Source organism: Stegodyphus dumicola, chromosome 4, assembly GCF_044657685.1.
Source record: "Stegodyphus dumicola isolate Sdum_Otavi_A_Nest chromosome 4, ASM4465768v1".
Classification (NCBI taxonomy): Eukaryota; Metazoa; Arthropoda; class Arachnida; order Araneae; family Eresidae; genus Stegodyphus; species Stegodyphus dumicola.
In genome coordinates this window covers 248,186,856-248,199,972 of record NC_140771.1, presented here as the reverse complement: position 1 = coordinate 248,199,972, position 13,117 = coordinate 248,186,856, and the positions used below count along the sequence as shown (strand labels likewise).

Genomic DNA, 13,117 nt, shown 5'->3' with positions numbered 1-13,117 from the left:
CAAAAACTTTTATGTAACAAATGAATATGTAGAAACAAATAAAGTTTTAAATCACCATTTATATTTTAGATCATTCAAAATTTTCTGCATTTCCATTTTTCTGTTTTTTAACAAGAAGGTATCTAATGACATTTGCATTTTTCTTTTGCGCTCTGTAAGAAGTTGTCGATAAAGGGACAAGACATCCATAACACCCCATCTTAGCTTTGAACTCCTAGCAAAATCTGCATCATTTTCAATAAATAACTCCATAATTTCCATAATGGAAGCTAAGCTGGCTTTTAGAATTGCCAATAAAAGTTCTTTCTGCACTTCTTCAGAAGCGCTATTTTAATATTTTTGTGTTCGTCTTGGTCCGCTAATTCCTTCAGCTCATCATTAGAAAAACTTTCTGCTGTTTCTTGCAAACTTTCTTCCAGATCTTCCCTATTTACTTCATCTAAACCTGTTAGTTTTGCTAATTCTACTACTTCGTTCATATCAACAATAGAATCTCTCTTGTGTCATCATCCTTGTTTAAATCTGGCCAAATGTTTTTCCACACTCCCATCAAACATTTTTCTGTTACCACATTCCAAGAAAGAATTGCGTTTTCTATAGCATTCATTGTATTATAGTTCCTCCAAAACTCTCTTAGTGATTGTTTATTATCTCCATCTGCTTTTTCAAATATTTGTCTAAATCAAGACAGAAAGAGTTTCTATGCTAAAAATCTATGCCTAACACAGGTTGTTGCTTCACTTTTATGATTTGTTTAAATGTTCACTTTAAAATTTGATATAACACCTTGATCCATCAGTTGGATTAATGCAGTTGTATTAGGCGGCAAGAAAACCACTTCGATTGGAATTCAGGTTTTTAAGTCATATAAATTCGTTGGGTGGCTTGAAACTTTATCCATTAAAAGTAGCTCTTTTGGTTCAAGTTTTTTAATTTTGCAATAGCATTTAACAGACAGGCAGAAATGTTCCGTGAACCAATTCTAGAAAATTTTCTTAGTTATCCATAATTTTTTTATTAGACTCCCAAATTACAGGTAAAGTTGATTTTGATATTCCTTTGATCACTCTTGTATTTTTGGAGATGATGAACAAGAAGTGGCTTAAATTTGAAGTCTCGACTGGCATTAGCACCCAGGAGAAGTGTTAAGCAATCTTTCGCAGCTTTGAAATCCTGGTGCACATTTTTTTATGGGATAGAAATGCATACTTTGGCATTCTTTTCCAAGCTACAAGGAAATGGAAAATGTGATTTTTGGATTGCTTGTTCAAAAATCACACTTTCCTTTTTTCTGCAACCAAAATTATTCACACACACACACACACACACACAAAAAAAAAAAAAAAAAAAAAAAAAAACTATCTTGCATTCTTTAATTAAATTTTCTAGAGATGTTTCACATTAAAAACAAACAAAAAAAAAAAAAAAAAAAAAAACTTTCTGTTCTGGTTAACAACCCTAATTCCAATTCACCTTTACTTTAAGCCTTTAAGGAAATTCTGTTTTAGTTTTCTTGTTTCATAAATAGATGGTGCCAGTAGCTTAACTTCTGTCTAGCCATTCTAATTACCATATCTTATCTCATTTATTTGCACTTTGGCAGCTGAGGAAGGATGGTTCTGTAGTCAAACGATCGAAACTAACTCTGGAAAATTTGCAAATATAACACTGATTTTTGTTGTTTGACTTCTAAAATAATCGTTGTTTGCTGTATTATTTTAACCTAAACTAATGCTATGTTAAAATCTTTAATATAATAAAAATAGTTTAAATAGTTATAGTTGTATTTACTCATAAAATCAGTAGAATGATATAATTAAGTAAACAAACAAAAAAAAATTCTAAGAAAAATGGTATCTATAGTGTGAATCAGTGAAAACGTATTGCAATATTTTTATTGCAGGGGAATCAGGGAAAACTTATTGCGATGCATTTAATATTATAGTTTTATAAACAAAAATATGAAACAGCCTGCTAAATTTTCATAGAGTTTTTGGAAATTGTTATTGAAAATTGCATATATTCATTATATATATATGGATTTAATCTTTTTAATGCTGTTTTGTTATTCTTCTTCCAGGAAATGCTAGGCATGGACACTCTTCATAAAATGGTTTGGGTTAAAGTAAGTATAATTAAGCATTTAATTAGTTAGAAAATATCTAATCTTGTAATGTACTGAGATATTTTTTTTTTCACTTATATCACTTTTTCATATTTTATGTGATGTAATTTAAAATGTAAATAATTTACGTGTCACTTAAAAAATAGGTAATTTTCTTGTTAAAAAATAACAAACATTGTCTAGGGGTGTGAAAAGTTCTATAAATGTGTTCCAAAATGTTTTTGATCTGCTCTGAAATTGACTTTTATATCTAAGAAAAAATTCTACTGAAGTAAGTGTGAAATTAAGATAAATCTGTCAAAAGTTATGCAGCATTTCTTGTAAAATTTGGACTAAATTCACAGAATTTTTAATTTTATTTTAATCACTTCCACTGAAATATCATTTTAGGAAGATAGATTCATATGAATGAAATGCTCAATATTACATAATAAATTTATTCCTGTTCAGTCAGAAATTTTACTTAGGAAACAGAATTAAATACTTGTTTTGTGGTGCATCTTGTAGGTTTGTCTCTCCTATAAACAGTATGATTTCATTTGATATAAAAATTCAGGTGCACACTGCTGGCAATGATTGAAACACATCAGCTCACTCTTATCTCTGCATCTCTTTTCTAAAAGTCATGATACTATTTGCACAAATATATTATAAATAAAATATAAATAAGCTATTTGTGTGTCATAATGTGAAGCTTCTGAACTAGTTGTACTCAATAATCTTCTTGTCATTTTTATTGGCTTTCGAAGCACTAAAACCAATATTGGCATGTGTGTTCTCATACATTACTGTTGCTGTACATGCCACATATCCTTTGAATACTTCTTCCACGCTGTGACTTTAATCATTTCGTACAAAAGTTAATGTCCTTTCTCTTTTTGGATTTTGATATTTTCTCTTTCGATTATTATTTTGAATTAAGCTGTTGTGCCTCTATCAGTGCCTTTTACTAGGGAGAATACTTGACTATTCCATACTGTCCTGTCATTAACTATAATCGTTATTTTAGAAATAGGCACTCCAAGGTCATTTTCTCCCACCTGGCTTGTCTTGTAACCAGAAAGTAACAGCTGCAGGTGATGGAGAGTGGGCACTCCTGTCAGCTACCAGAGGTAGCAGGAATTGTCTGCACCATCTCATCAGGAACAAAAATAATTTTGACATGTCCAGACAAGAGCTGAGAGTACATAAATGATAGATTTCAGTTTTTTTTTTATTTTTATTTTTATTATTATTATTTTATTTATTTATTTATTTATTACACTTTATAATAAAGAGTTTTCATCTTGCAACAATAGCTACAGCAGATGGTCAAGTTCCCTAATTTTTTTTCCTTGCTTCATATGTGTTTTGCATTGTGAAAAGTGCATAAATAAAAGGCTGTCTTTAACTGAAGTCTAAAATGAGATAGAGAAAATAAGTGCTTTAAAGTGGTGATGTTGCAGTCACAACTGGAGAAGAGTTGGAAATACCTTAAAATGCCTATTTTAAATTAAGAGCCTAGAATGAGTGCAAACTGAAATTTTTCAAGATCAAAATCGTTACCATGATTAAAATGCAAAACCCTCATTAAAATAAATAAATTCAAAAGATTTAAATTGTATTTTTGTAGATAGTATCTGTTAGCATGTCTGGAAGTGTCTCTTTAATGAAGGTGTATATTCCTTTCAAAAAGTAAGAGGTGGAACTAGATATGATAATTATATTTCATCAATAAATATGCTTGAATTATATTAAATATAACAATATTAAATGTCTGTAAAATTATTAAACTAAAAATAAAGAATATTATTATTGGTTTAGAAAGTAATCTGTTAAATTTTTGCATGAGGTTTAGTTTAAACTTTTTTAACTTTTAGCCTAACCTACGAATTTGTAACCTAGGAATGCAATTGTATTATATACTTTTTGTACAAATATGTAGGCCTAAAAAAGAACTTAGCATATATTTTGTTTAATCTTGATAAAGCACATGTAATACTGATATTTTTTTTTAAATTAGATTTAGTTTTGTATATTCAATTATTGATTGCATTTATTCCATTCGAGATGAAAATTTTAAAATTTACTATGACTTTAAATACGCTACAAATGTTAAGTTCTATATTATAGCTTTCAAGAAAATTTATCTTTTTATTATGCAGTATTAGGCTTTTTGTTTTAATAAATCCATTATATCTAAATTAAAATGTATTTTTTGTTTTTTTGGAATCATGCTTTTTTTTTTAATGTGCAAATAATAAAATGTGGAATTTTCTTTTTCCCTAGCTTGTTGCTCGCATGTTCGAAGCAATGGCAGGCCTTTTTGTCCATTCTTCTGATATTCATCTGTTTCTGAATGTTGTCAATGGAGCTTTAGTTTTACATCCTGAAGATGCAATGATTTTGCGTTTATGCATGGCCACTTTCTTAAATGCTGCTTTACAGTTCAAAAATATATTTGCTTCAAATGGGTATTAATTTGCTTTTTGTGATGCAGTGTTTATTTAAATAGATTAATTATTTTTAAAAACTGTTCTTCATGTAATTTCTTTGTTTCAGGTATTTGTTGATTATGCCAACAATGTTACGTATCTACTCTAATCATCAAACTAATAGTTTGTTATGCCGAACTATAGAATTTGTGTGCAAACAGTTCTACATAATGCATCGAAAGCCTTTCATCTTACAGGTTTTGTAAAATATCATTATATTTTTTTTACCGAATTTCTGTCTTTTTAACTTCCTGAAATTATTCTGAACATCTGTTGTGTTACGCTTTTGCTGTGCGCCCAAAATGTTATTATTTTATGCACAAAAATATTTATGGTGAAATATTAACTGAAAGTTTAAATTAATTGCAATAATAAGTTTAATTTGTGTAGAAAAAGGTCAGCTTTCATAAACTGAATCGTTTGAAGAAAGATTGTATTTATTTATGTTTATGTAAATATATATAGAGAGAGTATGGCAAAGTTGACTTCTGATTACTAAACATTCCATATAACTCAACATTTTTTTTAATAGCTAAGTGATTTCTGTTGGTCATGCAGATCATATCTTTGTAATAATACTGTGATTTATTAAAAGCTAGACTGCAATAATTTCTAATATTACCAGTACAATGCAAACAGTATAAGTGCATTTTCATTATTGTATTATTGTGATTACTCTGTGCATATTTATACATATGAATGTTTGCAGGATTTTTTATGATATTTGAGGGGTCATGAACTACCTCATCATAACCAGAGGAGTGGCTGAATGTTGTCCATGTGTTGTTCTTATTTCAAGAAATTTTGCAGTGTTTGTTATGAAAAGTTTCAGTTGTTAGCAGAACCCTTTATCCAGTAAGGCACTATTTGAGAGTCATTAAAGCAATACATATTACATTCCTTGAAATTAAAAAAGTGTTTTCAGATAGTTAGTTATTTTTGCAGCAGTAGTAGATGCCATCAGTTCAAAGTGAAGAAGCTTCTTTAGAGGAGCAACTCTGTGTTTAGGTAGTGCAAAGGATGTCTCCAAAGTAGTGGGATTTTGAAGGTATGCTATACTACCTTACCCTTTGATAATGGCATCAGGGAACACTAATAGGATCATATCTCCTGTATTAATTGTTAAACCATACGAGAAATATCTTCTAGAAATGTTAATGTTAACAAGTTTCTCAATTTCAGAATAGCATGTCAAGAATTTCCTTCTTAGTTCATCAGATACCTCAAAATTTCAATCACAACCAGATTTCCTTAATTTGTTAGTGCTAAAGACATATGCAGAAACTAATGTCATAAATTTTGGCTGTAGTTTGTAAAATGAGCCTCTTTGTTATTTTCCGTTAAATTATTCACTGAATTGTGTTACTTCTAAACTTAAATTTTTACTTCTAAACTTGATTTGCATCCCACTTCAAACATAGAATTTTTGACGAGTTATTATTTAAATTATTTTTCTCAGTATCTATTCTGTTTTTAATCCACAATTCTTGAAGAACTCCAAGATGCATGTTTGCATCTTCCAGAATATCCACCACAGTAGTTAGCAGATAAAAGGCCCAATAGTTTTGTTTTCATTTGCACTCGTCTCAGTTTTACAATTCTCTACTTTCGGTTTGTTTTTAGATAAACAATCATGTTTATTATGAGATAATTTTTTACATATTTTACAAGCTTCTATACGTGTTCTACAGGAAACTGCCCTATGTTTTTTAAAGCAGCAGTAATACAAATTCAGAGCTTTTGTTTCTGTTCATCAGTGTATTGCATACAGTCAAGAGAATTATATTCATTATAAGTATTACAAAAAACACAAAATTTCTTAACATAAATATTAAATGTAGAAGTTGATGATTTATTTTTATATAATTTTTGAACCCTTATTTATGATTAGCCCCCTCATATTTATTACTTTTCAGCTATTAATCAACATGGTGGCTTCTCTGCATTCAGTTTCCATTTTAATGAATTCTAGTAATTCACTCACTTCAATATTTTTCTTAGATGATCTTTCCCTGAGAAATTCAAGAACTAAATCTTCAGGTAACAACTTAAGAATTATTGGGTTCAATAGCTAGTCATATGAACCACTAGTAATATTTAAACTACTTACATTTCTAGCACAGATTTGTAAATGATGATAGAACTTTCTCAAATCAGGAATATTAGAGGAACTTTTAACTGTAACAGTATTTGCTTAAATTGTGATATAATACAGTCAAAAGTCGTTAATTCGGACACCCATAATCCGGAATGATCTATAATCCGGACCTCAAAGCTACAAACTTTCTGCGCATGCGTCGCGTTCACGCATGCGCACAGGCGTTTACGAGAGCGCGTAAGACCCTTACGGCTGCGAATATGTTTGTGCGCATGCGCGTTTAATGTGTAACGGAGTTATACGCTAAGCTAAAGTTATCTAATTCAGTTAATGTTGCAGATTGCATTGTTCCTTAATCTTCGAATTGGATCCGACTTATTATTTTTTGCAGACTGTTAGAGCAATTTTATAAAAGTAAGCTTGAACTTTCGATTATGTCAAATAGAATTTCCGATATATATTTACTACAAAGCGAAAGTATGTTTTGAAATCCGAAATCTGTTTATCAATTTCACGCTGCTCTGCGGCAGAGGGGGGGGGGCAGAAACGTCATTATTAGATTATGATAGATTAGAAAGATTATGTCAAATAGAATTTCCAATATATATTTACTAATATGTAATTTGTATCTACAAAGCGAAAGTATGTTTTGAAATCCGAAATCTGTTTATCAATTTCACGCAGCGGATTGGAAGTTGATCTGTCAACACTATCCTTATCTTCAGAGCAGATGTTTTTATTTTATTTGGATTATAATTCGGTACTAAGTTTAGTATTTCATCTGGATGTACTCCGTCTTTGATATGATTTAAATCAAGTTCCTCATCATTATAATTCGCTTCCGATAGTGAAGAAAGTGACCCAGAGGTTATTGAAAACGAAAACATTTCGATTGACAAATTAGTCGGTATTCTCAACACAGCAATTATAGGACTTGAACAGCGGAACTTTGTAACTAAACAAGAAATTATGTCTGTTTAATAGAATTAAAGAGAAAGTATTATCACATGAAACGAAGCAACTTACATTGAAGGAAATGTTTAATAAAGTAAACAAATAAATATTAAGTTTTTTCTTTTTGTAAATTTTGATACCCTTTAGATCATAATTGTTCTTTATTTCATAAATTACGGTTTCATATTTTTAATTTTGTAATTTTTGCATGCCATCTTACCAGATTTAAACTGATGATCTATAATCCGGAAAAATCGATAATCCGGAATCGCCGAAGTCCCGACGAGTCCGGATTAATGACTTTTGACTGTAACATCTTTGTGACCAAACCTTTTTTCTAGACTTTTGATACATGTATCATATTTTTTTCAGATAAACTATATAACCAGCTACACTGTTATATGTTTCAGATAATAAACCTTTCAAATATCTAAATTTGTCTGTTTTTGATAAACCTGGATTGGAGTGAATTCATTATCATATGAATTAAAAAATTCAAGCCATCTACGGTGATCACCAGGAATTTTTTCTAAATTCAATTTAAGTAACTTTATTGAAGCACTACTTACAACAGCATTGTTGTTCAGAGTGCTGCTGATATCATTACTAGTTGCAAGTGCATTTCTTTCAACAACTTTATTACTATTAATTTTTCTGTATTTTACTAACACTCTTAGCTTTAATTGTTATGATTCTTTTGCCATACTGTTCACTTGCAAGTAGCTCATTATCATATTCTTTTTCATCAATTACTAGAGCATCACTCTTTGAGTCAAGAGTTTTAAGTTTTTCGTCATATTCAGTTAAAAGCTCATGTGATGAGCTTAAATTTTCTAGATGTTTTTTGTTTAATTCTGCTGAAAACAATTTTTAAATTTCATTTAGAAGTATGGTAACTTTACAACGCACAGTAGTTTTTTTTTTTTTTTTTTTTTTTCTTTTTGAGGAGGCATCGGCGTCAAAGTACACTGTTATTCAGTATGAAATTTCTCCAAAAGAAGGTTTCTGTTTAAATTGCTTATTAAGAGAAAGTTATCCAATATGAAATTTTTCCAAGAGAAGGTTTCTGTTTAAATTACTTATTAAGCGAAAGTTTGGTTAAAGTTAGAATTAGTTACTTAGAAACGACACAGTCGCGAGAACTTTTCATGCATTACGTATGCTAAGAAGGGTACATATAAAATCTAAACAAGAAGTTTAAAGAACTATTAAGTTAGTGATTTATTAGAGATTTATTTTCTTCTTTTATATTTTACATATTCTCCTTCAAGGGGGAAAAAAAAAAAAAAGACTTGGCAAGAGAAAACACTTTTTAGAGAGAAAGAGCTACAGCATTAGCAAATGAAGAGAAATAATTTGGAAAATACAAATGATAAAATTTTGTCCTGCGTAATTGAAAAATGTAAACTCTGATGATATTTTAATAATAGTGATAATAGAATTCTATGCAAATTTTCTGTCAAAAAGTCTTAGAATTAGAAACGACACAGTCGCGAAAGATTTATTAGAGATTTATTTTCTTCTTTTATATTTTACATATTCTCTTTCAAGGAAAAAAAAAAAAAAAAAGTCTTGGCAAGAAAAAAGACTTAGAGAGAGAGCTATAGCATTAAGAGAAAGAGAAAGAGCTATAGCATTAGCAAATGAAGAGAAATAATTTGGAAAATACAAATAATAAAATTTTGTCCTGCGTAACTGAAAAATGTAAACTCTGATAATATTTTAATAATAATTATAATAGAATTCTATGCAAATTTTCTGTTGAAAAGTCTTAGTTTTAAATCCGTATTATTGTTTAAATCCATATATGTTTTAAATCCATATTATCATATTTTTTCAGGTGAGGCTTTTCAAAACTTTGCACACAATATTATAATTATAAAAATTTTATTTATGCACCCATTACATATTTTAAATAAGTACAGCAAATTTCAAAATTTCATAACGTAACTAATTTTTTAACTTGTATTTTAACATCATAAACTTTATAATAATACAACTGAAATTATGTTTTACTGTTGTTATTGCATTTCTAATTTTCTTATCTTACACAAAACTGGAAGACCCCACAACTTTCTGTAAAAACAAACAATTCCTTCTATTGGTCTAGTCTACATTAGCAAATTGATGTATACTCAACAATGGTTAAGTGGTTGCTAGACAGTTACTCATAAAGGCAACTGGCCTTTTTGAATTGCACTATAACATTCCATAAAAAAATTTAACCACACACTGTTATGTATAAAAAATAATTATACATAAAAATTAATAAGTGGGAGCCTTCATGTTTATATTGCATGAGGAAGGTAAAAACAGGCCTCTGTTTTGAATCAGTTTTCCCTCAACATACTCTATTTTTGTATAATTCTTTTTTACTTTTTAATAGTATTTTTATAATCATTGTTCTAATATTTAATGTCAAATTATTTCATATTTTCTAGATTATATTTAAAATACAATTCTATATCCATTTTTCTGTACCAATTTTTCAAAATTAATTTATTCTTAAAACAGCTCAAAATTCTTTAAAATTCAAATTTTTAAACAATAATCTAATCTCTAGTTATTACTACAGTAATTTTTAAACACCTCCCCTAAATAAAGTAGTTAAAAATCTTTAAATTGTTTAGTAAATTATATTAAAACATAAGTATGAATTTTTTCTTTACTTTTCTTTTCTTTTTTTAATATCGTAAAATTTTAATAATTTTCATAAAAATAGTATTTAATCTTTAAAATATAATATAATAAGAAAAACAACATTCAATGTCTAAACTTCAGAGCAACCCTCAATTTAAAATTACTTACTTTAGGTTAATGAAAAATGTTTAGTGTACATTATTAACAAAATAACATTAAATAAACTCACAAAATTTGTAAATTAAAAATCATTTCAGAAATATTGAGTCATTTTTTTAACAATATTTTTTGCTTTTGCCAATTAATACAATTAAGCTCAAGCTCAATCCTGTCAGACTTTATTACAATGGAAACAGTCTTAGAAATCTTGGAATATGGTAGAGACAGTTAATAATGAAATGATGAAATATGGCATATTGTCATTGTTGCAAAGGCTGCCCAGATGCTTCTTCAAATCCAGGAACAGACAGTAGTCACTGGGTTCCAAATCTGGACTGTTTGGAGCATGATCAAATTATTCCCAGCAAAATGACGTGATGAGATCTTGAGCTCGTTTAGCTGTATGTATACAGGTATTGTACTGAAGCAAAACGATCCCCCTATTCAACATGCCATGCTTGTTGTTTTGGATTACATGGTGCAATTGCTTTAAGGTCACAAAATTTATTAGAATTTCATAGAATGTATTGTGTCTCCACAGGCCAAAAAACCTACAACCAACATCCCCTTCCTGTCCGAAAACACGGTACACATGATTTTCGGGGTTGAAACTATTTGGTTGAACTTCACTGTCTGGGGTGATGATAAATGCCACCATTCCATGGACTGCTGCTTCAATTCTGGTTGTAGCGTAAGCCAACCAGGTTTCGTCGCCTGCGACAGTTTGGCTTGAGAAACTTCCTCACTGTACCATGAAAGGAAAGTTAAAGCATTTCCTAAATGCTCTAACTGTGCACCTCTGTCAACATTTTCAGTATCCTCCACACAATTTTTGATAATTTAAACGTTTGCTTACAGTTGTATAGAAAACTCTGTATGGAACCCGAGGAAAGTCATCAGGTAATGATGAAATAGTTAAACATCTGTTCTGTTTTACTCCTTTGTCAACTTTCTGCACCAAATCTTCAGTAATGACAGAGGGTGTCTCACTTTATTTATCATCATGAATATTCATGCAGCTGTCTTTGAAAGCTCTAACCTATTTCCATACCATTTCATCTCTCATAATGTTTTCTCCATACACTTCTCTAATCTGATGATGAATTTCAGCCGCTTTCATATCTTTAGCATTAAGAAAATGAATCACCGATTGTGTTTCACACTCAGCAGGATCCTCAGTTGGCAGAGCCATTTTAAATACTCAAATAAAAAAATGTTATCAGAGTTGAAAGTTTCCTTAATGGCACCATTTCCATAGTGTATACTTTCACTTATATATAATAATTATATATAAGTGAAATAATATAAATATAAAATATCTAATATAAATCTTAAAGTAAATAATTGGGAAAATGTGCAGTATTTTTTCTTAAGGATTCTGTTAAAGGTCTATGCTGTTATAATGTGCATATGTGTATTTATTCCATTTGATCTTGCTTTAAAGTGCAAGTTGAGTAAAAGTAATGTTGCAAATAAAAGTATATCATACTACTTTGATAACTATTTGTTTCTGATGTACTACCAGTTATTTAAATTTACTTCTTCCTTTCCTCCCCCCCTAGATGTTTGGTAGCGCTGCTCCTATTTTGGACATGGATACTCAAAGCAGTTATGGTGATGCAAGCAAAGTAATTTTCTATTTTATACCTTTTGAAGTATAGAAAGTACTTTATATCTTGAAAACATTTTAGTAATTTACTTTTGCAATTGAAGTATTTGATTTAGTGAAAAATAATTTTTTAAAATATTGTTTGTTATTTGTAAGTTGTAATAGAAATTTGTATCGCTGTGTTGATTTGTAATAACTTGCTTATGACAAAAAATAATATTCTAAAGCTTCTCCATAAAGTATTTATTTTTGTTAGTTTAATAACTATAAGTTTATTAGGACATATTAATAGCTTTCATTGGCAAGTGGACTATCATAAAAATTGAAGCAGATTAGCGAAATAAGTTCTGAAACTTTTTAGGGGTAGCTAAACGGGAGTTTCAAATGTTTCTTGTACATATGATGTTAAAGAAAAAAGGTGAAAGCAACCACTGTGAAGAACTACTTTATATACTGTGGAAAGTAATTTATAGCTCTTAAATCTTAGAAAACTGATATTCTTTGGTTAAATTCCAGTCTAAAGTTAATCAGCATTGGATTTTAAAAGGTATTTAAAGCAAGGCTGGAATCACCCATAGTTTCATAAATGATCTTGAAAAACACTATTTGCAGTTTGAAGGAACCCAAATATTGTCAAGAACAATTCAAAAGATTCCATGTACTTATTAAAGTTTCTACAACAATCGATATTAAAAATTGTATAAACTGGATACTGAAGAAACTCTGGATCGAATGCTTAAGGTATGTATATCAATAGGCCTGCAGCATAATCTAAAACTATCTATCAAGATGTAAATAGAGTTTTATTGAAAATTGGCCTGCTAGGGAGAACACGGGCAAATTCAATAGAAGTTATAGTAACAGAAACAATTAAATCACCATTATTCATTCCTTTAGTTTTATAATTATAAAAAAGATATTCAAAGTATTGCCATATTTTTTAATCTGACAGAAAAAAGTTTCATTCTTTTAATAGTATTATGCATTTAATAGGTAATTTTATTAAAAAAATAATTTATTCTGTACTATCTACAATTTTTAATATACTTTTGAACACT

The 13,117-nt window shown here is 29.3% G+C and overlaps 1 protein-coding gene across 4 annotated transcripts in view; it reads left to right on the top strand.

The window, feature by feature from the left end:
* unc80 (unc80, NALCN channel complex subunit) overlaps positions 1 to 13,117 on the top strand; it is a 249,409-nt gene that overhangs the window by 148,633 nt on the left and 87,659 nt on the right. For all 4 annotated transcript variants that reach the window (XM_085816189.1, XM_085816190.1, XM_085816191.1 and 1 more), the window contains exons 43-46: positions 2,081 to 2,125; positions 4,394 to 4,578; positions 4,667 to 4,796; positions 12,013 to 12,078. In XM_085816189.1, coding sequence (XP_085672315.1) covers positions 2,081 to 2,125; positions 4,394 to 4,578; positions 4,667 to 4,796; positions 12,013 to 12,078 — 426 coding nt within the window. The remainder of the gene's footprint in view (positions 1 to 2,080; positions 2,126 to 4,393; positions 4,579 to 4,666; positions 4,797 to 12,012; positions 12,079 to 13,117) is intronic.